This window comes from Rhinolophus sinicus, linkage group LG12 (genome assembly GCF_036562045.2).
Source record: "Rhinolophus sinicus isolate RSC01 linkage group LG12, ASM3656204v1, whole genome shotgun sequence".
Taxonomy (NCBI): domain Eukaryota; kingdom Metazoa; phylum Chordata; class Mammalia; order Chiroptera; family Rhinolophidae; genus Rhinolophus; species Rhinolophus sinicus.
In genome coordinates, this window is record NC_133761.1 from 41,003,445 (window position 1) to 41,029,474 (window position 26,030).

General features: G+C 39.7%; 1 protein-coding gene and 1 long non-coding RNA gene across 7 annotated transcripts in view; one reads left to right on the forward strand and one right to left on the reverse strand.

Moving 5' to 3' along the window:
• The window catches only part of LOC141567879 (uncharacterized), a 191,633-nt gene that overhangs the window by 108,933 nt on the left and 56,670 nt on the right, over window positions 1-26,030 (reverse strand). The window lies entirely within an intron of this gene.
• LOC109439559 (uncharacterized) overlaps window positions 1-26,030 on the forward strand; it is a 53,698-nt gene that overhangs the window by 21,865 nt on the left and 5,803 nt on the right. For 4 of the 6 annotated variants that reach the window (XM_074316441.1, XM_074316445.1, XM_074316443.1 and 1 more), the window contains 8 exons: window positions 1,085-1,222; window positions 3,260-3,330; window positions 7,045-7,078; window positions 10,082-10,154; window positions 18,270-18,309; window positions 18,691-18,752; window positions 22,095-22,166; window positions 25,054-25,129. In XM_074316441.1, coding sequence (XP_074172542.1) covers window positions 1,085-1,222; window positions 3,260-3,330; window positions 7,045-7,078; window positions 10,082-10,154; window positions 18,270-18,309; window positions 18,691-18,752; window positions 22,095-22,166; window positions 25,054-25,129 — 566 coding nt within the window. The remainder of the gene's footprint in view (window positions 1-1,084; window positions 1,223-3,259; window positions 3,331-7,044; window positions 7,079-10,081; window positions 10,155-18,269; window positions 18,310-18,690; window positions 18,753-22,094; window positions 22,167-25,053; window positions 25,130-26,030) is intronic. The other 2 variants (XM_074316444.1, XM_074316447.1) reach the window with 1 other exon arrangement.

Here is a 26,030-nt window from a genome sequence, read left to right on the forward strand (position 1 = left end):
ATATTTATTTATAATATTGACCGATGTCATTTGTCATCAGAGTTTTTCATCATCTGATCTTATATTAGCTAAAGTTTTTTTTAATTAATTATACTAATTTTGGACTCTAACTCTAACTTTTAGTTTATGATATAATATTGGACCTAGTTTCTCTTACAGGATTTGTAACCTCTACTCTGTATACAGTTTGCCTTTAAAGATGCATAGTAAACATAAACAGGTGTTGATTTTGTATTTTGGATGACTCTCCTTTAAACGGTTTTCTTTGAAGAACACTCATGTTACTAGGTTTTCCCTACGTGACTATGAATTACTACTATCAGACATTCATCAGTTTTTATCCTTTTTCATTTCTAGTCTATTTTGACCTTTTTATTTTTAACTAGTATGGGTAGAAGGGTGAAAGACAACTTTTGCTGAATAATTTTTTCTTTAATGAAGGTAAGTCATAGGTGGGTGATAAAGAAAAAAGAGTTGGGCTTTCACGTCACACAAGACTGGATTCAATGCCGAGCCTTCTTACGTGTCACGTGTGTGACCTTGGGAACATTACTCATCATGGCCAAATATGTTTCCTGATATGGAAATGAGGATAATAATATATTTTTCAAGGATGGTTGTGTGTAAGATTACCTATTAACAGCTTTTAATTTAGTGCCTAACATAGCATCATTAATCCAAACTATGGCTATTATTACTAGAATTAATATTATTGTTTCAAGCCTGCCAGCTACCTTTAACTTACCTGACTTCTAGCTACTTTGAAGTACCATGTATCAGACTTAGCAGGACATTGTTCATTGAAATGTTCACCTACTTCAGATAAGTGACCTCAGCATAGTTGCTTGTCTATTAGCAGACTTCAAATTAGCAGCTTCTGTGTAGTACCCAAGTGGGGCAAGAGGCTTTTTTTCCTTTTCCCCTTCATTTTAGCCTTGGATGTAATTTACAAAGATAAACACTTAAATATTTAAATGGTCCATTCTACACAGACAAGCAATAAATTGAACTTGGTAAAGTCTATCAAATTAGCTGTTTACATAACTTAAAGTTCCTAAGGGTCAAGTTCTCTCTGTTATTTTAGAACGGCCCTCATGCTTGCTGTAAAGGATGAATCCTCAAACACAGTCAAGCTTCTGCTTCAGCAAAATGTTGACGTGTATGCTGTAGATGACCGTGGATGGACTGCAGAAAACTATGCTTCTTTTAAAACTTTGAGGATGTAAGTGTTTACATTAAAATGCTAGTTATCACAAAACTGGACTTTAGGATAATATAACCGTTACTTCCTCTGTAACAGGTGAGATGTCACAGTTTGGTTCAGGCAGTTGGGAATGGCACAGAGTTGGTGGATGTCCTCAGCCAGAAACCAAGCAAAGGGCACAGATTCCTTACCCCAACTTTGAAGACCTTTATCCTTAGGGACCCCAACATTCTCCATTTCATTCCAAGTACAACCCCTGTGCATCGGGTACAAATAATGTCCCTTCTCTGATTTTTCCAACCAGTTATTTGGGTTGGTGAAATGTTCAGTGTAGCAGGAAATCCTGTATTTTCTGGAGGCCATCTGCTGTACTCTCCCTCTTGAATTTTTCAGAAGCCAAAGGGTGCCCTAAGTCCATCCTCTTTCACAAGTCAGGAGAGAGAAAGAAGGTCATTCTGATCATCTCTTGTTTGCATTATTTCTGTTGCTGCACGGTTGCTATAGAAATGGGTCCTGTAGTCATGACTGACCGTTACTCCCAGGTGCCCTTGCTGATCCAGAGTCCTCTGTGTCTGTGGTTTTCCACACTTGGACTTCCAAGTGCCAACATTCCTTACTTTACACCCCCGTGCTTGTGAGCTCAGCCCCTATTCCAAAGCACCAGCACCCTGGCCCGGCAGCTGGGCCTCCCAGCTTTAGCCACACACAGCCTTCCCCCCACACTGGAAACCTGTGTGGGGCCCACGTCTCAGCCTTTTCACGATGAGTTTCCCTTTGAGCATTTTGTTGTGTCTTCTGCCAGCAGATGTTAGTTGGCACCATTCTGAGCTGTCAGAGAGGGTCAAATAATGTGCAAGAAAAGACCAGACTTTCCTCTCTCCTCTGTTACCAGATCTGTACCCTGAGATGGCTTGAATATCCCCTAGAGCTCCTTCCCTTAGGTCCCGGAAGGTCCCATAACGGCCTTCCCAGAGTAGTAGGCACCAAGTTCCCTGAGATCCCTTAGTTAAGGTGGGGCCCTCAGGTGATCTGTTTTCCAAAATAATGTGAATCCCCCAAGCGACTTGAATCTCCCTCAGGTTTCAAAATGGTTTCAATTATGCCTCACAGGGAAGCCAGTCAACAGAAAGCCCTGAATCTGAACCTAAAGTAGGTTATTTAACACCAGAATAGCTGAGCCCACCCATGACTCATCAGTATGCACGTGTAAAGGGAGAGTCATATCTTCCAAGTCAATGCGGATGGACAGGGAGGTTAAGCGTTATTCTAATAAAACCTGCGGGTTCAGAGTTTGAGGAAGTCGAGACTGGACAGTAGCCGTCCAAGCCAGGTTTCACTTCTGTTACTTTTCTGTGGTCAGTGTGATTAGCTACGGGAATAGGGGCCCATCATGTTATGTGATTTAATGAGGTAACGTATTTCTAAATACGTTAGAGATGAGATGTCCTGAATCACAAACCACAAGAGTCGTTAATAACCACAATCAAAAACGTTTTATAAAAATTGCAACATGTGAATGTTAGAACCTATGAAAGACACACATTGGGGTTTATTGGGAAATCCAAAAAGTTTCAAAAACTAAAGCTCAAGAAAACTCATTCCATTGCCTTACCATTGCTCTGAGCCTCTTTTTGGTGCATTATCTCATTTAATCCTCTAACAACCTGGTAAAATAAGGCAGCGGATGCTCGTTTTATAGAGGAGTACTTTGAGCCAAGAGAAGCGACTTCCCCAGAGAACTCTGAATAGCTGTGGGTCATAGGGCTAGGATGTCTGAGTTCAAGACACTCGCCCTTATGTCAGGCTAACTCCGGTTAATTGACTGAACTGTACTGCCTTCAATTCATGACTGGTTCACCTTACTTTTTTGTTTTCTTTAATCACATGCTTAAAAAAAAAAAGAAGTTTGTAGAACTCACAAATTTGAAGCATGTGGGATATTATTTTGTATTAGCTCTGATGTTACCTGAAATACTCTTAATAATTTCATGTATTTGATAAATGTTTTTCACATCAGTATTAAGATAATAATATTATCACCTTTTTTATACATAGCAACCGCCAACTAATTTGTGATTATAAAAAAGAAAGGAGATGTAAAGAGTCTTCTGAAAATAGCAATCTAGGTAAGGCTTCTTATAGTGAATTATTCTTGGTGGTCCTACCATAGATAAAGTAAGACTAAGAAAGTTTTGCTAATGAAAGAACAGTGAGGAAAAAAATATGTGTAACTTGAATGTATATTTTTTCTTTCATTTCTTTCTTTCTTAAAAGTCCAGCATTCACAATAATTATAAAAGTTGATTGAAGGTAATAATAAAATCTGAGATACTATTGTATGAAAAGAAATTCATTTATTTACTCATGACCCCTAAAATACCATATGATCTTTGTGTAAATAAGAAAAAAATATTTTTAACTTTGTGTGTTTCTTCTCTAATTACCTGGTAACAAATTGGACTTGTTATAAAAATGGATCTTTTGTTTAATTTCTGCAGCAAATGGATTACATCTAGTAAATGAATACTTGTTATTACATGGTGATTGGTCTCACTAAAAATGTAACGAAAACTAGGAACTCAACAATACCTCCTCGTCTCATAAACAGATGGTGAGCAATAAGAAGTACAAAACTAGCCAGTGTGCAGCCATCCCAGAGAGCCTATGTTTTCTTAAAACTATCTACTGGTACTATACAAGTCAGAAAAGCAAAGCCTTGTTGAGAAGGACAGCTTTTCTTCCACATATATATTCCAACGAGGCCTCTCTATTATCATCTCCGTTCCTCATAAGTCAGACAGGAATGAGACATGTAGGCTTTATTAAAAGATGCTTCCTGTGTTTGTCAGGTAATTGTCATGACAGTGTCATTTCTCTAGAACAGGATGCTCTGTTGCAATCAGTCAAAAGATAATCATAGTCCCATAGCCTAACCCGGGACTCAGCAGTTTATATTAAAAGCGCAAAAAAGTCAAAGTGACAAGAACACTGCTGTGCTCGCTAGATGTGGCACATCGTGCCCTGTGCGATCTGAACTGCGTGGGGACCCCTTTCCCTTAGGAGACCTCTGTCAAAGAACTGCTGTCGGTGGTTATTGGAAACACAGAGGCGATACGGAACTGGACCGTTAAGGTGCTCCTCATACCATACAGCTGTCCCTGGTTTATTTCCGTGGTTCTTTATACAGACTTTTCATGACAACATTTGCATTCACTTATTCATTTGTCCGTGTAATGGTTTGCCCTGTGACCATCCAGTGTCTTTTAGGTGCTAAGTGTTACTCTGATGCTGCCGAATATGAGCGCTTTAAAAACAGTCCCTGCCGTCCAAGAGCTTGTGATTATCATTGTCATTGTTATTCTTGACTATACTTTATACAGTGTTTACTCAGCACCAGAGCCCACCGAGAGCTTGTAATTATCATTATGTATTATTTTTACTGGTGTGTGGTATGTGACAGACACTTTCAGTCCATGATGAAGAATGAGAGTTGTACAAATCTCTGGAGGATTGAAGGGAAGTACGCAGAGTGAGTGAAGTCGGCCAGGCAAAGAGGCAGACAGAAGGACTTTGTTGGGCAGGAGGAGCAACTATCAAGGTTACAGCTTTGCAGAAGGAGTCACTGACATACATTCAGATGTCCAAGGGAACTTTGCAGGATGTGTGAGCAGCTCAGTTTTGATGGTGCCAACAGTGTGCTGTGGGGATGGTTGGGAAGGAGGTGAATACCTAGGTAAGGCAAGCTCCGGAAAGTCTTTAGTACTAGAGGTAGGAGTCGCTCTGACCCTGTAAACCTTGGGAAATGTATCCGATAGAATGCTTTTAGCTGCAGATAATAGGTGACCTAGTTAACAGGGGCTAAACAACAGGAACCAGGGTGGTGTTGGGGTTCAGTGGTGCCATCACGATCCAAGATGTTGGCCCTTTTCAGCTGTGAGGCTGTCAGTGTTTTGTTTAAGTCTCGTGTGCTGGTCAGCTAATTAGCAACGGTGCCAAACCATGTTCTCGGGACAATATGCAAAAGCTGGAAGGACTGCGTTTCTTTACGTGGTTCTCTTTTCCTTATAAATTGTTCTTTATAGTAAGCATACGATATTATATTAGTTTCAGGTGGACAACACAGTGCTTTGGCATTTATATAGCTCATAAGGTGATCACCATGATATATCTGGTACCATCTATCACACGACATAGTTATAAGGATATTATTGATGTATTTGGCTTAGATATTTTATCACTGGAAGTTTGTATGTCTCATTCACCTTCTTTTTCATCATCCCCACAACTCCCTCTCCTCTGGCAACCATCTGGCTTTTCTTTATAGCTTAGGGTCTGTTTCTGTTTTGTTTCTTTGTTTTGTTTTTTAGATTCCACATAGGTGTGATCACACGGTATTTGTCTTTCTCTGTCTTATTTCACTTAACATAACACCCTCTAGAAACATCCATGTTTTTGCAAATGGCAAGATTTGCTTCCTTTTTATGGATGAGTAATACTTTACATATACACACACACACACACACACACACACACACCACATCTTCCTTATCCTTTCACCTATCGAAGGACACCTGTGTTGCTGCCATATCTTGACTATGGTAAATAATCCTACAGTGAACATAGGGTGCACATTTCTTTTCAAACTCGTGTTTTTGTTTTCAGTGTGTAAATACCCAGAGGTGGAACCGATGGATCTTGTGGCAGTTCTGTTTTTGATTTTTGAGGAAACTCTGTGCTGTTTTCCACAGTGACTGTACCAATTTACAATCCCACAAACAATGCACTATGGTTCTTTTTTCACCACTGTCTCGCCAGCATTTATTATTTGTTGCCATTTTGATCATAGTCATCTGACAGGAGCAAGGTGGTATCTCAATGTGGTGTTGATTTGCATTTCCCTGATGTGAATGAGGTTGAGCTCGGTGTTTCTTTCCTTAGGAAGAAAAGTAGAGGTTCACAGTAGAACACCCATAACATACATAGGCTGGGGTACCTCACATGCTCCATCCCACCCCAGGTAGTGGTAAACCAGTCATGTGATTAGCTTAGTACAATCGTTTTTCTTTCAGGAACTGGGGAGAGGCCACCTTCTCTGTGTATTTAGACAGTGAATATCCATACAGAGTCGTGTTTCTCCAGTGAGAATGAAGACTAAGGAACAGCTAGTGGGCAGGGAGCCAGCAGTGGTGACTGCAGTGGGTCCAGTCAGGCTCTCTAGCAATGGAAGGAAACAGTCTCAGGGGTTGTACTTGATAACACTGGAATCACAAAGTCTTTTATATTATCTTGCAATTGTTGATATGGTAGAAAGAGTCTGCTTCCTGTGTTGTGCAGTGCTGCAAAGTATAGTGCCTGTCGACCAGGCTTCCTAATGACAGGGTGTTTCATCCTAAACGGAACACTGTTGAGTGAAGAGCTGGACACATTGTACTGTGTCACAGCAAAATAAGTGTACACTGCTATAACTGGGCTTCGTGATACGCTTCAAGAAAATCGTGCGATTTCCGTTTGACAGTGTCAGTTAGTGATACTGATTCTACTAATGATACCATTTTTTCTCAGTCTGATGGGTGTTAGTTAGGCTTATAATCATTGTAAATGGGGGTTGACTTGTAGGTGTCACATTTTGGTACATCCCATTATTTTTTATTCCCTTTTATAATGTATATATACGAGAAGTAAAAGTTCATACTATATCAGTTGCCTACCAATAGTATAATTAATATTCAATCCACTATATTCTCCACAAATACTTTTAATACAATATCAGTTTGATATGTTGGAGTTCTGCATTTTTCTATTGTGGATTTAAATGTATTTTAATTTTTTTTCTTTAATAGTGGACGAGTGTTCTAAGAAAGACCCTGCAAGCAGGTAAGATTTTATGGATTTCTAAAAATTGCATGTTCATTACTCGACTGCAGAGAACAGAACCGAACATTTATTGAGTGTTCTGCTCTGGGCTAGACCCTATCTTATCTGCTTAACATTTGTCATCTCATGTCGCCCTCACAATAGCTTTGCAAAGTAACTGTGCTGTTGAGGCCTACTTTCTATTAATTAGACATTGTGGTTCCAGGAGGTTGATTAATTGACCCATGGTTCCATAGTTACAAGTGGCTGACCCGTGATTGGACCTTCAGCCTACTTGGCTCCCCAAAGCCATTCTCCTGTCCCTCAGCCTGTCCTGAGAAGTTCCTGGGCAGCTCTGGAGTCAGATTCAGATGCAGGTTAGAGGAGCTCAGAGAGTCCAATTCAGTTATGTGTTAATGCTGATTTAGAGTTTTCCTTAGAAGCCCGGTTAGTCCAAGCATTTATGTCAATATAGTGTATGGTAAAGCAGTAACGGGAAGCTTATTTTCAGCATCAGAATTTAGGGCAGATGTGAGTTAGCTGTGGCCCCAGAACCCCAGGCTGTACATAAGCAAGACCTGATCAGGCAGGTGGTTTTTGGTGCGATGCCATCTACCCTTCTGGAGATGAATTATTTTTCAGTAAGTGAAAAATACCCATGTATAGGCCATGTTAGGTTAATGAAGTTCAGCATCAAGTTAGAGGGTATTTTCAGTTGATTTCACTACTGACTGACTCCCCAGTCTGGGTTTCTCTTCAGGCCGGTGCCTTTGCCTAATTCTATGAAGTTTTTTTGATATTTCCTAGAGTCTTTGCTCTTCTTCCATGAGTTTTCTTGATTTTTTTACTTTCTTCTCTGCTTTTCTTGGTGTTTCTTTGGTTGTGTTATTTGTTTTCCATTTCTGCCAGCCAAGCAGTCTCCAATTTTGATAGAATCAAAAGCATCTAGAATTTCAAGGGTTTAAGGAATCTGAGGTGTTAATTGTTTAAAACACCCTCTAGTATTTCATGCTGCGATAACGATCAAGTGATTGTTCACATGGAGAGTTTGGAACTCAAAGAGATTAAAATGATTTATTTGGGTCTAGTGAGGGATGGAGAAGAGATTCAACTTCAGATTTCTAATCGCATACACTTCCTACTTCATCATCCTGTCCGTGAGTGTTTTAATAATAGAAATGTCTAGTGAACACAGTGGAAGAGGATCAGAATGGAATTAGCAGGGAATCCAAGTTTGAAGAGGAACACCAGTGGGTTGGGATAGAAATAAGGGTTTTAGAACAGAGATCAGAGATCAGATCAGGGAAAAGAGATCAGAATAATGGGGTTTGTGACAAGTTAAAGAAAATTGAAATAAGAAGACACAGGATGTTAGCAGTTGCCTAGGAAATAGATTAATATAAGGGGTTCAAGTGTGTCCTGGACAGATTGCTGACTTTTGGTTTGTTGACTTGGAGGAACTAGGAAAATTCAAGGTTTCTATCAAAAATATTAAAATAATTATGGCCACTTTAAAGATTATCTTTACAGTAGGAAGGAATGCGGTACTACCTACCTGCACCCCAGCTTACAGAGGGGGCTTCCAGTCCTAGGGCACTGGAGATTGCTGAACTACATAGATCTGTGGCCCAAGGCAGGTGTCTCGTCACCTCCACCTCTTTTCCCAACTCGCTCATGTCCTTTCCATGTACATGGACGGTGGGGCAGAGGAAAGACTGACCGCCAAATCCGTGAGGGGGTTGGTGAGTTGGTAACATGCCTGTGTTGTGAGTGGACGACTGAGACTCCATTTAGCTTGCTTCCCAGGAGTAGGTTAATAGAGAGCTCCGAGGGCGGGTCATTCGAGCCTGACTTTGTTTCAGGAGTCTGTGCCTTCATAGGCTGAAGATTTCAAGGTTGGAGGTTGCCAGGGAGCCCTGAGGATGAGAGATCTGGGAGTGGGAAGGCTAACAACATACACATTTGTTCTTTGACATTTGTGCATGTAACTTGCAAACATATCAGGGAACTCACTGTATTGTTTAAGGGTGAAAACAAAGAATGGGGTCATCTTAGCAAGTGCTTTCTGTGCTAAGGAACCAAGACTGCCTTTTTTTTTTTTTAATTGGGGAAGGGGAACAGGACTTTATTGGGGGAACAGTGTGTACTTCCAGGCCTTTTTTCCAAGTCAAGTTGTTGTCCTTTCAATCTTAGTTGTGGAGGGTGCCGTTCAGCTTCAAGTTGTTGTCTTTTCAGTCTTAGTTGTGGAGGGTGCAGCTCAGCTCCAGGTCCAGTTGCCATTATCTAGTTGCAGGGGGCGCTGCCCACCATCCCTTGCTGGAGTCGAGGAGTTGAACTGGCAACCTTGTGGTTGAGAGGAAGCGCTCCAACCAACTGAGCCATCTGGGAGGCAGCTCAGCTCAAGGTGCCGTGTTCAATCTTAGTTACAGGGGGCACTGCCCACCATCCCTTGCAGGACTCGAGGAGTTGAACTGGCAACCTTGTGGTTGAGAGCCCACTGGCTCATTTGGGAGTCGAACCAGCAGCCTTCAGAGTTAGGAATATGGAGCTCTAACCGCCTGAGCCACTGGGCCGGCCCAAGACTGACATTTTGAGTGACACAGATTAGTCTTTGAAGCAGGGGCGGACAATGGAGAAGAGCCAGTGTATCTTTGTACCGTGATTTAGGTCATCAGATTCATCCCAGTTTAGGTTACAAAAGTTATGTCGGTTATTAATTGGACTTGCAGTTCAGGATTCAGGAATTCTGGTGAAAACAAAGTAATCGAAGCCTTTTCCAATATATGGCTGTCACTCTTTGCTATGGAATCTGAGTGTATCTTCACTGACTTTTTCATAGGTTGGGAGAGGTGGAGGCAGAAATAGATCACGGAAAACATTTTAAAACAGGCCCAGTTTTAATTATATCAAGATACTTCATTTAATGTGCAGATAGCTGAACTACCACACTATTTTGTTCTTGTTGTTGTTGCTTTTGTAAAGGAATGAACTCACTTATTTTTGTTGTGTATTTTTACCCCAAAGTCTTTCCTGCAATCCTGGCATTGATGGTTCACGGTCTATATCACAGGATAAAAACTTCACTGTTGATCCCAAGGTAAAGTGGACCTTTGTGAAATTAATTTTCCTGCTCTGAATTTAGTTTTGTGTACTACCAGTCCTACAGTTTAGTAGGGGTCCACCTATCATTGTTTTATGTTTGTAATAGAAAAGTGGGCAGAGTAAACCAGTTTATAAATTAGGATCAGTTGAGTTTTATCTTATTTTATTTTAATTTTTTAACCCTCGTCAGTACTGAAGATGAGGGCTGAAAAGCAGTGTGGGCTGGAAAATATACAGTGATAGGACAATTACATTGGGAGGTTTCCCACAGTAGAGGAGATATGATATTTGATCAAGGGGAAGGATTCTTTTTTTTTCAGTTTCAGGTGCACAAAACAATGTAATAGTTAGACATTTATTATTTATATGCCTCACACTGTGTCAACTCCCCTCCCCATCCACTATCCCTCTGACATCGCACATAGCCATTGCATTTCCGCTGTCTCTATTCCCAATGCTGTACTCCGCTTCTTGTAACTATATATATATAATGTTGTAACTATATATAACTATATGTATATATATGTATATGTATATATATATATACCTGAAGCTGAAGCTGAACAATAATGAATGTATACTATATGTATATATATATATACCTGAAGCTGAAGCTGAACAATAATGAATGTCAACTACAAGTTTATATGTATATATATATATACATTATTGTTCAGCTTCAGCTTCAGGTATACGGTGCAGTGATCAGGCATCTACATCATCCCTGAGGTGGTCTCCCTAATGAGACAAGTGTCCATTGGATACCCTACAAAATCTTTACAACATTATTGATTACATTCAAGGGGAAGGATTCTTTTTTTTTTTTTATTGATAGATTTCACTGACATGTGGTATATAAACCAAAAACAACAAAAGAACAAGACAAACAAATGAGAAACAGAAACTCATAGACACAGACAATAGTTTAGTGGTTACCAGAGGGTAAGGGGGGTGGGGGGTGGGAGATGAGGGTAAGGGGGATCAAATATATGGTGATGGAAGGAGAAGGGGAAGGATTCTTAATGTGACATTTAAATTATACTAGCATGACTTTTATACACTTGCCTAAATGAAATCTTTAATGGATCCAATTAGTTATTGTAATAGTCAGGAAATCTTCCTGTAACCTTTCAGTTTTAAAACTATATAGCATATATTACATAGGTTTTTGTTTTGTTTTTACACTTTACATTTTGCTATCTTATAGTTGTTAGGAAATGTTTTCTCTCGTTTTTGTTATTTTTTTCTTCAGTTACATTCAGTTAACATTTGATATTATTTTATATTAGTTGCACGTATACTGGGTCCATCATTTAGATTAAAATAATTGTGGAAATTAGAATTTGAGTTTTTCTTCTCAAAATCCATATTACAAAGGGATTCCACTGTGCTCTAAATCATTGCATTGTGAATCTATTTAAATGTCTTCATCTAATGGAAGAGTACATGTTCTGCATAAAATAATAATTCTAGAAGCACAGATTCTTAATAATTATATGGTAAAATGTCAAATTTCAGAAATTTTTTACTGTTGTTTTTAAATTTTCTTATTTCCATTTCAGTTCATGTTCAGTATTATGTTAGCTTCAGGTGTACACCATAGAGGTCAGGCATTTATATACCTTACAAAGTGATCCCCCAATAAATCTAGTACCCTTTGGCCCCATACATAGTTACTACAATATTATTTACTGTATTATTTGCGCAGTACTTTACATCTTCATGACTATTTTGTAACTGCCAATTTGCAATTCTTAAGCCTTTTACCTTTTTCACCCATCCTCCCAATACCCCTCATACCTGGCCATGATCAGTTTGTTCTCCATCTCTATGAATTTGTTTCTCATTTCCTTGTTCATTTATTGTATTTTACATTTCACAAATAAGTGAAATCATACGGTATTTGTCTTTCTCTATCTGACTGATTTCACTTAGAATAATACCAGCTAGGTCCACCCATGTTGTTGCCAATGGTAAGATTTCAATCTATTTTCTGGCCATGTAATATTTTAGTGCATATGAGGCTTGACAGTTAAGTTCGTGAACTCATCCTAGAAAAAGTGCTACATATCTCATTGCTGAGTATCCCTACGGTCACCTTTGAAGTATTCCCCTTGGGAGGCTATGCACTGAAGCCAGCACCTACCCCACCCTTCAAAGCAATTTTGGAACTCTTTTTCTGGAATGGCCATCAGAGCTGTCATCGTAGTAGCCTTGATGTCCTGAATGTCATCCAAATGCCTTCCTTTCAATATTTTCTTTATCTTTGGGTAAAGAAAAAAATCAGGTGAGTAGGGAGGGTGTTCCAATACAGTTATTTGTTTACTGTCTAAAAACTCCCTCACAGGCAGTGCCGTGGGAGCTGCTGCAGTGTCGTGATGCAAGAGCCATGAATCGTCAAAAAATTCAGGTCGTTTTTGTCTAACTTTTTCACACAGACTTTTCAGCACTTCCAGACAATAAACTTAGTTAAGTGTTCGTCCAGTTGGTACAGATTCAGAATGAATAATCCCTCTGATATCACAAAGGGTTAGCAACATCCTTTAGATTGTTGATTTGGAAATTTTTGGTTGTGGTGAATTGGCTGACTTCCATTGTGCACTTTGACGCTTTCTTTCAGGGTCGTATTGGTACACCCATGTTTCATCACCAGTGATAACATGGCCCAGAACATCGTGTTGCCTCTCCAAAAGGTGCTGGCAAACTTTACTCTCCTTTGCTTTTGTTCGTCGGTGAGCTACTTTGGGATCTTTTTTTTTTTTAAGATTTTATTGGGGAAGGGAAACAGGACTTTATTGGGGAACAGTGTGTACTTCCAGGACTTTTTTCCAAGTCAAGTTGTTGTCCTTTCAGTCTTAGTTATGGGAGGTGGTGTTCAGCTTCAAGTTCTTGTCCTTTCAGTCTTAGTTGTGGAGGGCGCAGCTCAGCTCCAGATCCAGTTGCCGTTTTTGAGAGGACACGCTTCAACCAACTGAGCCATCTGGGAGCTCAGTGGCAGCTCAGCTCAAGGTGCCATGTTCAATCTTAGTTGCAGGGGGCAGAGCCCACCAGTCCCTTGAGGAATTGAACCGGCAACCTTGTGGTTGAGAGCCCACTGGCCCATGTGGGAATCGAACCGGCAGCCTTTGGAGTTAGGAGCATGGAGCTCTAACCTCCTGAGCCACCGGGCCGGCCCCGTACTTTGGGATCATTTTTGTACACACATTTCTCATGCCAAGATTTTCAGTTCAGATTTTCCTGTTTCTCTATCGATGGTTCCTTAGTCTGCCATGATTCTCACAGTCAGCCAATGATGATGATGCAGAATTCTATGAATTTTTGCAATGTTTTCATCAGTTCTGCTTGTTACTGACCGCCCTGACTTCTCTTCATCAGTGACGCATTCTCTCCCCTCAGTAAAACGTTTAATCCATTTGTACACTGCCCTTTTCTTCATGGCATTATCCCTACAAACTTGGACTAAAATATCCCTGATTTCACTTCCACTCTTGTGGAGTTTAACGAGAAATTTAATGTTTGTTCATTGTTCTAATTCAAGCTCAGACATTCTCGCAACAGCACACAAAATCACGCAACAACAACAATGAACGCCACTCAGCAAGACACCACCACAGGACGGGCAACGCAAACACAGCTGTGAGATGCTGACATACCAAGGTTATGAAAACCTTATCGAGCTGTTTGTACAGTGCTGCCAATATAAAGCGCAAGGTGGCAAGTTCGCGAACTTAAATGTGAGACCTCGTATATGTACCACTCTTCTTTATCCAATATTTCTCAACGGACACTTAGGTTGCTTCCATATCTTGATTATTGCTAATAATGCTGCAATGAACCTATGGATTCAAGTATCTTTTCAAATTAATGTTTTGGATTTCTTTGGATAAATACCTGAAAGTGGGATTGCTGGGTCACTTGGTGTTTCTAGTTATAAATTTTTGAGGTACCTCCGTATTGTTTTCCATTGTAGCTGCACTGATTTGCAGTCTCACCAACAGCACACGAGGGTTCCCCTGTCTTCACATCTTCACCAACACTTGTTGTTTTTTGACTTATTGATGATGGCCATTCTGACATGTGTGAACTGATAGCTCCTTGTGTTTTTCATTGGCATTGCTCTGATGATGAGTATCATTGAACGTCTTTTCATTATGTCTCTTGGCCACCTGTATGACTTCTTTGGAGAAAAGTCCATTCAGGTTCTCTTCCCATTTTTTAATTCATTGTTTGTCTTTTTGATGTTGCGTTTTATGAGTTCCTTCCTTATATATTAACCCTTTATTGGACGTATTATTTGCAAATATCTTCTCCTATTCTCCTATTTGGTTGTGTTTTCATTTTATTGATGATTTCCTTTGCTGTGCAAAACCTTTTTGTTTTCATGTCATAGATATGGGTCTTGTTTTCTTATCCATTAAGCCACTTATGTCTTGATTGGAGTGTTTAATCATTTACATTTAAAATAATTATTTATAGGTATGTAGTTATTGCCATTTTATCATTCATTCATTCATTCATTCATTCATTCATTCATTCTTCTCCTTCTCATTCTTCTTCCTCTTTCTAGTTTTCTTCTTCACACCATACCTTTTATATTTCTTGTAATACCGGTTTGGTGGTATAAACTCGTCCAGCTTTTTCTTTTCTGGAAGCTTTTTCATTTCTCCTTCGATTCTAAATGATAGCCTATGTTGTTTTTTATACTTTGAATATTTCTGCCAAGATTTAATAAGAGTCAAGATGAGATTATTATAACGACCCAACATAAATAGGTGGGTTAAATGAGAGCAGGAGCTCATTCTATTATAAAATACGAGAGAATGATTTTAAGAAAAAAAAGCCAAGTCATGAAAAAAGATGCTCAGTTCTCTGAACTTCTTATAGCTGATTATATGAAGAACTGAAGGAAAGTTTAATTCTCACTTATTCTTTGGTTATTGAATTTTTTATTAAAGTTGTTTTTTTTGTAATCCTCACTTTTAAACTTAATACAGTGACATCTTGTATTTAATCTAGCAAAACCTGTGTTCATTTATAATTCAAAGTAAAATCTGTTTTAGGTCTTACCAGATTGTTATGAATTTTTGGCCATTGTTTATTTTGTGGTTTCTACATTATCTTACTATTTGGCATACACTCGTCTTGCTTAATTAACTTATTTTAGTCATTGTTATAAATTTGTTAGGGGTTTTTGAGTTTTTGAAGATAAAGACAGCAGAAATAAATAAGGATTTTATTTAGTGTTTCATTAATTTAAATTTCTGATTATGTAAAAGAGGTTCTTAATCTCTATTCATTGAATGAGGAAATGAATTTAAGTTGCAATACCCTAAAAGAAAAAAGTACATAAATTATTTTTTTCAGGATGCATTATTTAAAAATTTTTTAATTGTATGATTTCTTTCATCTGAAATGTGCAGCATAAGGTAATCCATACCGACAGAAGGCAGATTAGTAGTTCTTGGGGCTGGTGGTGGCGGGAATGGGGAGTGACTGTTTAATTGGAATGGGGTTCTTTTTTGGTGTCATGAAATGTTTCGGAACTAGAGATGATCGTTGTACACAATTGTGAATGTACAAAACTCTCCTCCATTTTTCCCTTTAAAATGGTCGATTTTATGTTTTGTGTACTGTGACCTCACTGAACAAAGAATACTATCACAGCACTAATCAGTCAATGACATTAAGATCGTGGTACATATTTAAAAACAATCAAATGGCTCATTTAAAACGTGTCTTCTTCTCTTGCTTTCCTCACTTAACATACTAGTATGTCTGTGTTAAGGGGCTACTTTGCAGTGGCTGCAGAGAATTCCACTGTGCAGACGTCACATCAGTTATTTATTCGGTGCCCCATGGATAGCCAGTTGTTTTGCCAATATCAACACTGATGCAGGGAACCTCTCCCAGCTCTAGTCTGCAGGGTCAGACTGAGCAGGGCTGCAGGACGCCCGGACTTCAGCAGGCCCCCTCTCTCTGTTCTCTGTGTGCCTAGCACAGGGCTTCACTTCAGGCCTTGTTCGGGAAGCGGGGACAAAAGGGAGGACCAAAACAGAGGACATCGTGACAAGGGAGCTGGGTAGGGAGAGGACGGGCTGAGCAGAATGTGGTCTCTGGCTTGGGAGACAGGTGGCCTGGCTTGGCCCACTCTGTACCATTTCCCATCTGTGAGACGATGGGCACCTCGCCTAGCTTCGGGAGCTAGAGATTCTTAGTGATCTTTTCCTAATAATATCTGCAATAAGTGGACACATATGCACACATCAAAGGATGAAATCACAATTTATGATTATTTTCTAATATAAAATACTCGATATTGTAAAGTCATAAGAAAGAAAACATTACCAACAAAGTATACAATATTGTCTCTGAAAGACGATTTTTTTTACTTTTTAAAACCTCTTCAGCAATTGGTATATTTTGTAGTATTGGTAAGAAACTTTATTAACTTTGGTGTCCGTAGTTGTGAAAGCTAAGTTGAAAGTTCTTTCATATTTCAAACTCAGACATCCTGGTAACTTGATTTCTCAGTCCCCTTTTTCATTCGGTCCTGTGTGATAATCGTAGATGTACTTGAAGACTTTCAAATCTTTAATTTAGATAATCCTAGTTTTATTTCCGTCTTTACACTAGATTTTCCCTACAATATTTAACCACCATGCTATATGCAGTAGATAGGTAATTAGACCTTTATTGTACTGTTCGCAGGGAAATAAGAAAACCATGTGAATTTTAAAATAAGGTTTTGTATTTCTTTCATATATATAGCAGTAGTTCAAAATGACTCGTGATTCTGTAATCACATAAGCATTTCTCTTCTACAATTTAAAACTTGTCTTTTAAAAATTATTTTTAAATAGTTGTCTTTTTGTAGCATCATGAATTGGTGATTGACAATTAAATTTTTTTCATTACACTTAAAATGTTTATTATGATAATATCCCAGAAATGAAAATTCGCATGTATCCATAAAAGCATATTTTATATTTTAGTTTTTGAAATATGTAATTGAAAAATCAGATCTCATGTTTTTGTACCTCTGCTCATGTTTTGTTTTTAAAGTTTCACAAGCTCTGTGTTGGCTTTACGGTATTTAATGATACGAGCTGAGTATGTTTTACAAATACCTATCTTCTTAACATCGTACATTTATTCTGAGTAAAGTCATCTATTTCTACTCCAAATGTATTTATCCACATTTTCCTTCTAAGTCCTCTGGGTGACTCAAATTTGATATGTACCGAAGTGAAGACATTGCCCCGACCCTATCTTTTTCCTGACTCTCTCCAGTCTATTCTGTTGTGTCTTTTCCCCATCCTAGCAAATAGCATCACTGAAATACTGAAGCAAGAAATATCCTGGACCCCAACTCTCCCTGGAATCACCACATTCATTCACTCATCAAGTTTCATATTTTCTACATCCTTACAATATTTTAGATCTTATTACCTTAATTCACTTTCTCACATTTAATTTTGAAGTACTCTTTTCCAGTTTGCTTCCCTTATATTCCTGATTAAATTGCAGCTGGAGTCACTGTTCTAAAACATATTTCCAACGATGCAGCCACTCTGCTTACTGAGTGTCTCCCCATTACATGAGGGTAAAATTCACTAGCCTGACACTTGCCTTCTTTGGCTTGGTTCTGATCTTGCAGTTTTATCTCTCTGTCCCATTCTCAGTGTTTCAGTTTTACATCATTCCTTTGGTACCCTCCCTTCCTATGTTGATTCATACCTCATGCTTTGGCTCCTGCTGCCCTTTCTAGAATCCACTTCTCTCGCCTTCCCCCTGCACTTAACATAACTTTCAAGATGCAGCCCCACCTTTGCAGCATCTCCTGAGCTTCACTCACTGTACTTTATTCAGTTCAGGTGTCCAGTCAGCCAGTGATACTCTTCTTACGGTTTGTATGTATCTCTACCCGTACTGGAATATAGGACAACATCTGTTATTTATATTTTCAGCTTCTCCCGGGGTAGTTCCCATGATTTGATGGATACAGTAAATATTTGTGGCCTTACTTACTGGTGGGCTGAGTGAGTGAGTGAGCAAGTAAATGAATATGATGTTTCCTGAAGTTGGCTTTCTCTTTTGTTTTGTTTTATAGGAAGAACCAACAAAACCGGCAATTGGAAAAAAAGAAAATGGTATGGATATTATTGAAAGTGCTCCACAAGAGCTCACCAATAATGACAATTTGTCTTATGTTGATGGAGCACAGCAGAATAAAAGAAGTGGTAATTTAGTGACTACCTATGAATTTTTCGTAGCTTCCATGCTGATAGAAAAAAATCTAGCCTGTGTAGATCCAAATGTGATGTTCATTTCTATTACGTATTTTTGGTTTTGCTAAGTTTCTTCAAATGTATCCCAACTATTACTGACGTTTTCTTCTGGCAAGTCCTTCCACCCTCTGAAATACTATTACGGTTATCTGAATAGTCATGCATTGCGATAGACCTGAATGTGTATTTACAATGCAGAGTGATAAATATTCACATTAATGTTTCTGTGACTACATTTTATAGTCCAAATGTCAGCATTAGGATTAGGAGAAGAAGAAGATGTAAAATCACCTGGGGATTCTGAGGTACTGTCTTTCATTATTATTATTATTATCATCGATATTATTTTATATGTTAGCATTCAGTGATGTCAAAACCTAAGGTGCGCTTTGACTGTGCTTTCTCACCTCTGCATTTCCCCATACAAATTATTTTCTTATGGTTTCACCTATAATTAATAAAAGAGCTATGTGCTGAATATAATAAGACTGCGTAGTACAATTCTGCTAACTTGCAAGATTCACTTAATGAAGGCAGTGTAGTATAATAAGAAGCTTGTAGTGTAACTGAAGGCTTCAAAGTCATAAGGAATCACTTTGGGTATTGAAGTTAAGTTTACCTAAAATCTCGAGAATTGTTCCAAGTTGACCAATGGCCAGATGTCTGTTTGTGCTTTTTGTGAATGTGTAAATGTCATAATGAGATTCAGAAAGAAAGCGTTGGGAATCTAGTTTTTTTTATAACTTGGAACTTGAAAAGCTAAGGCCTGGGACTTCAAAGTATTATTATATTTGTATTGTCAAGTAGATCTGCAAGGAACTTTTCCAGGGAAGGAAGAGCATGTTGAATAGTGTGGCGAGCCAGCCGCCACGAGTCGAACAGTTCCTGACAAGGGGAGTGGGAATGAAAAAAGGCACTCACACATATGCTAATGCGACCGGTCTTCAGTGGTCCTGAAGCACCAGGTTTATTTTCTCTGCTGAATTTATACCTTTTGAGTACGTGCAAGCTCACAATCACAAAAATGCATTACATCATTAACAGTTGATTTTTTAACTTTTTCACAGAAACTTACTTAATCACTGAAACTCCCCAAAACGATTGTCCCATGACAGAATCCATCAATTACCCTGATTAGCATCACTATGTCTTGAAACTGGTTGTTCCCACTTCATACCTTAGCAGTTCGTAAGCACCCTCCAGGTGCAGGCAAAGACAATGCCTCAGGAGCACAAACCGGTTATGCATTAGCAGAGCCATTAAGGCTTGCAATTAGCTTTAACCATGGCTCCCACATCTCCCCTTTTTATTTTATATTTTTGAGATCGTGTCTGGCTTAGGTGGTCAGTACAGACATTTTGACTTACCGTCATTGGATATCAATCATCAAAGCGATCGACTCCTGTCTTAGGTTGTAAAACGCTTACTGATCATTACCCGTCATTGGCTACCAATCTCCTTTGAGGAAAGCCAGAGACAGCAGAGGCTTTTCCCAGGCAGGGGAAGGAGGCAAGGCCTCTTCCCATATTTTTCTAAGGCAGCTCATTGGGGTCCCCACTCGGTTTTGCCTGGCTTAGGTTGTATCTCCTTGAGATATCTTACCCGTCTTTGGCTGCAAACCATCTTTTGGGGACCAGACAGAGAGACATAAGGTGTAAAACATAAAGATAAGCAAAGTCCTAAAAGGCACAGTCTCACTGACTTTTTTTTTTTTAAGAAAAGACATGGGGGGGACAGTCGGCTAGGCTGCTGTGTGACTACATCTCCCCCTTTTTTGTTTTTGAAGCATGAGAAACACAGAACAATAAACAGAATAGCAATATCCCCAGCAAAAACCCTCTACCCAAAGTCTTTATCCATTTAACAGGGTCTGATGTGGAAAGTCCTTTTGCAGCTGCGGAATGTGAGAGCTTTTTCACACCCTAGGGGCGTGGATGGGTATCTATAGATGTCTTCTTCTGTGGGCTGTCGCTCATGGTATGGTTTAACACCGCTCATGGTATGGTTTAACACCGACCAGGAATTTACAAAGGTTTTTCTTCAGGACCTGGAGAAATACAAGCAAAGCCTCTTTCCCATGTTATCTCGCGGGGAGAAGCAGGATCAGCTTCTTCACGTAATATTTTAAACAAAGGTTGTAATTCACCAGTTGTCAACTGCAACTGAGGTCTAATCCAATTAATGTCTCCCAGTAGCTTTTGGAAATAATTTAATGTTTTTAAACAATCTCGCCGGATTTGTATTTTTTGAGGCACAATGGCCTGAGGCATTAAACAATATCCCAGATAAGAGTAAGGAGGCACTTGTTGAATTTTTCGTGGGGCTAGAACTAGCCCATAATTGTGGAGCTTTTTTTGTAAATGAGCAAAAGCAGCAAGCAACTTTGGTTCACAAGAGTGGGCAAGAAGTATGTCATCCATGTAGTGGATGATGTAAATATCTGAAAATGCCCTTTGGGTAGGTTTTATTTTAGCTGATACAAATTTTTGACATCATGTAGGGCTACTAGCCATTTTCTGAGGTAGCACTAGCCAATGATATCTCTTAAAAGGTTTTTGTAAATTAACAGAAGGAACACTGAAAGCAAATCTAGGGCAGTCATCAGGATTTAAAGGTATAGTATAAAAACAATCTTTCAAGTCCAAAACAATTTTATATGTGTTTTTTGGTGTGGCTGTAGGACAGGGCAAGCCTGGCTGTAAGGCTCCCATTAATTTTATGGTTTCATTAACTTTTTGTAAATCTTATAATACTCTCCACTGACCAGATTTTTTTCTTAAGAACAAAAATGGGAGAATTCCAGGGAGAATTAGAGGAAGCAATGTGTCCCTTTTAAAGTTGCTCCTGTACTAGCAGTTTGTAAAATCTTTTGTAAGGGGGACCTTTGATCTTTTACGCCTGATAATTGTCTGATTGTCACAGGTGCTAAAACAGGGGCCTCAGGCTGTGGATCCAGCCCTGCAACTACACTTGGAGGAGAATTTAGTTGTAATCTAGGCTTTTATTTTTGTTGAGATTTTAATAAAGGCCCAGTCTGCCGAGCCTTTCAAAGATAGGGTATATTTTAAAATGCTCTGTGGACTCCCCTTGCTTGTGAGCTTCTTCACAAGCCATTTGAGCGATTTTACATCAAAGGAATCAGATCCCGGTTTAACATAACCCGGTGGAGGCTGTGTGGGCATATCCCAGACAGGAGGCTGTAATGGAGGGTCCCTCATTCCAGTCTCATCGGGGGGCGGTGCTGAAGGATCAAATGGAGGATCCCTTCCCCCCGGATTTCAGGGATCTCTACAAGAGACTTGTGAGCCTCGAGGACCGTTTTCCTCATTTTTTGAAACCTTTAGTTCTATTAATTGTCCCTGAATCTTTTTAATCTGTTCTGACAGTGTAAGAAGAGCATCAGATGTTGGTCCCTCTTCTTGGGCCATAGCCACAACAGGGGGATATTTCTCCCTATCATACGTGGCAGCCTCATCCTCTAATTTTTTCTGATCTTTAGGGCTCAAATCTTTCCATATGTCGTCTGGAAACTCTTGAGCAACCGGCTCTTTATTAACTTTAAGAACTCCCTCTAAAAACTTTGCGCCTCCTCCCTCCTCATCGCCGGCTTGTTTTACTTTCTCTAATTTACATTTTTCATTTTTAAGGTTCATACAGTCCCGGATCAAAGTCCACAGTCCAAATGTTTCAATCGGAACCTGCTGAGGCCCGTGGACAGTGTAAAAATCCTTTAATTGTTCTCCCACTTTCTGCCAGATTTCCAAGCTGACTGTTTCTTCCTCAGGAAACCACGGACAGACTTCTTTTATAAAGTCTATGAATTTATCTAACTGCTCTCGGCTTACACGACTACATGACCAAGCAACTTCCTAAGTCCTCTAACATACAGGTCCTTGCTGGTTGCGAGACCCATCCCTTTTCCCTGACTCGGTCCTTCTTTCACACAGAAATCACCCAGGTGCCCATCTGGCCGTGTCCCTTGCGGGGCTAAATCTGTCTTAGCTAGAGGCGCTCCGGTATAATCCCCCGGACCGGTGGGTTGTAAAGCCCAGTCGCCGTTATGCCATATGACAGAACCGGAACCGCAGATTGGGGCCCAATCAAGCTCCGTAACACAAAGTCGTGGAGCTATCACTCACTCACACACTCATTCGACCGAGGGGACAGTGCCGTACTCACCACGCATCTACCGATAAGCTCCAATGAGCGGACCCTTCCACGGTGTTCCTCACTATTACCCCTATATTCAGGTCCCTGTTCGGGCGCCACTTGTGGCGAGCCAGCCGCCACGAGTCGAACAGTTCCTGACAAGGGGAGTGGGAATGAAAAAAGGCACTCACACATATGCTAATGCGGCCGGTCTTCAGTGGTCCTGAAGCACCAGGTTTATTTTCTCTGCTGAATTTATACCTTTTGAGTACGTGCAAGCTCACAATCACAAAAATGCATTACATCATTAACAGTTGATTTTTTAACTTTTTCACAGAAACTTACTTAATCACTGAAACTCCCCAAAACGATTGTCCCATGACAGAATCCATCAATTACCCTGATTAGCATCACTATGTCTTGAAACTGGTTGTTCCCACTTCATACCTTAGCAGTTCGTAAGCACCCTCCAGGTGCAGGCAAAGACAATGCCTCAGGAGCACAAACCGGTTATGCATTAGCAGAGCCATTAAGGCTTGCAATTAGCTTTAACCATGGCTCCCCACAAATAGTAATAAGGAGATAGGATTGTACGAACAGCACTTTGGATGAGTGCTAGTTTTATGTGCACGTGCATAAGTATTGTGTCTGTGGAAGTATGTGCTCTGGCCTTCCACGCTGTTTGTTCAGTTAAAATAGCAGGCATTGAGTAAATTTCTGAAAACCATACTTGTAGTAATATGAGCACAAAGTAATGATGAGCTAATCTGAGGTGACAGCTCAGGTTAGGAAAGACAGGAAGGGTGTGATTTTTGAAATGGGCATCTGCTGCCTAATGGTACAAGCAGTGTATCTGAAGTTTAGGAACATGTTAGCATCCTGGATTGGTCACTTACTAGCTATGGGATCTTGGGAGAATTTTTAACCTGTCAATGTCAGACCTCATTCATAACGACAGTACTCGTACCTACCTTTCATCTATGTGTAATGAACAAGTGTGGTAACAAATGTAAAAACACTTTGTAAACTGTAAAGGGTGCTGTGGAAAAGTAAGGCACAATGATCACTGTGGCTTGTAGTGACTTGTTAATATCGGGGACACTTTCTGTAACATGAAGGACAAGAAAAGGCAGTAGTGTCAAGAACAGAACGGGAAAGTCAGAAGGAGCATGTGGATTTCTAATTAGGGACGTTAGGGTTCAGGAAACTGTGATTGGCCACGCAGCAAAGGTCTGTAGTGTTTGGTAGGTGAGGCCTTGTTAATGAGATCTTAAAAATTTTCACCTGAAACAAATTTCTGTTATTGTACACCATCCATGTGCCGGCGGTTTGGCACTGAATGTAGAAGTTGAGGGGTTAAGCTGTAGCAGTAGGAGCAGAAAAACAAGTAAACAATATGTGATTCCTGTAAAGGAAATGGGAATGTTAGGTTAGAGAATAAGAGGGAGTTTATAGTTGGAATGGGAGTGGGAGTAGAATTAAGGGGGTCAGAAAAGACCCCCTTTCTGCGTGTGACAAAAGCTGGCAAGTGAAGCATGAGAAGGAGCCAGACCTGTGAAGGTCTAGGAGCAAAATCTGTTGGACAGAGACAACAGTGGGTCACATCTGCTCATCACTTACCCTGATGTCTTAGAAAGGCCAGGAAGCAGGCAGAACAGTAACTATCATCAAACCATTCTTATATCTGTTGTTTTGTGTAGAAGAGAAATAAAATGTGCATAATAAGTGCTTGGCCCATGTTAGTTGGTTAATAAATAAATGTTCTCATTTTTCCCCAAGGAAAACTTAGTATCATTTTTTGAAGAGTTGCATAACTGTGTAAAATTTTTGGCTATTATTCAAAGATGTTGTAAATTTAAAGAAGTATTTTTCTTACTTCCTTACTATTTTATTGAACCAATTTCCTATCAAAAATTTTAATTAAATAGTAACTTTTTCCAAGCCCTTGTTTACCAAAGCACAGTAGATTCTGAATTGTTCTGTTTAGATGCAGTGTGACATACACCAAGGTGTCTTATCAGGTCAACCATCTCATTTTTGCAGTAAAGCAGTTCTGACAGATGAAATATTTAAATTTTGGATCAAGCACACTTATTAAGTTTTTGTGTACATACTTACTGTCAAAGTGTCCTCCCATCCGGGAGGGGACAGCAAAGTCGATTTAGGTGTTTGAAGTTAGTTCCTCGGTGAAGTGAGCATAGACCTCGGCATAGTGTCTGAGAAAGCATTTCCTCTGGCCTTCAATGCTCACTTAGAGTCAGACAGTAGCCAGATGAAGACAAAAGGGAAGGCAGATCTAGACAGCGTTTCCAGGCTTTTCTGTTTAAATGGTTTGGTTTCCAAGACATGCTTGTCTTATTGTTCAGTCTAATTCCTTTTAACGGGGGAAACTCAGACATGTTCTTAGAAGGGATTAGAAATCATTATACAACTCACGATTGGTATAAATTTTAACAGAGTGTTCCTGAGCTACGTCCAGGGACATATGCTGATCATTCCCTGTTCACTGCTGTACTTGTTCAACAAGTAGAAGGTAAGACCTGGGTGGTGTAAAAAGTCATTCACCTGAATGTTGATGTAAAACATGCATAGTCTGACAGCCAAAGGAAATCACCTATTAAATGCCCAGTGAGGAAAAGAAAGTGAAATGGACCAAAGTTGTACAGTGCTTAGGTATCAACAGCAGATTCAAGTGGGAGTGCAACCATAGGAGCTCAGTTGTTTGCTCCATTTCAAGATATTCTGACACCTAAGGAGAGTCAGGAAATAAAGCAGAGGAAAAGAATAAAAGAGGGAATGAAGCATGACAAAGGCAGAAATTGTAGGGAGTCAATGATGGAAAATGAAGCATGTATACAGAGTGTAAGGTACTAAATACTTGTTTAGAAAAAAGAAGAACAGAATTTTTGAAATGTGGGAAGAACAGAAAGTGAGTTTTCGGTACCAAAACGTGTCCCAGCTCTTCCTCTTTTCCTCACGGTTGTGTATTGAGGTACGTGACCACGTAGAGCTCTATTTTATCCACCATCGATGAACTTAAGCCTATGGGGTCAGCTGTAAATGTATATAATTTAATGCCATACAAAACGCTGCTACTCCATAGGATAGTATCATATACAGCAAAATAAGAGCATTGGAATGAAGCAGGGAGCGGGGTCAGTTATGGGAAGCAATAACCTGACCAAAAGTCCATGAGAAAGTCCATGAGTCCGAATGCAGTTGCATATTTGGGGGAAATGATAGCCGCAGGTCTTATATCTGCATGTTTCAGAAGGGCTCAGGGGACCCCAATGTTGCTGGTCCACAGCCCAGGCTCTGTGCCAGAGGGTGCTGATTTCTCTTCAGAGAAATCTGGAAGAAGAGGCATCAGATAGTTGATGATATAAAAGGATCGAAGAACAGCATTATTTTGTGTTTCTTTGTGACCATGTTTA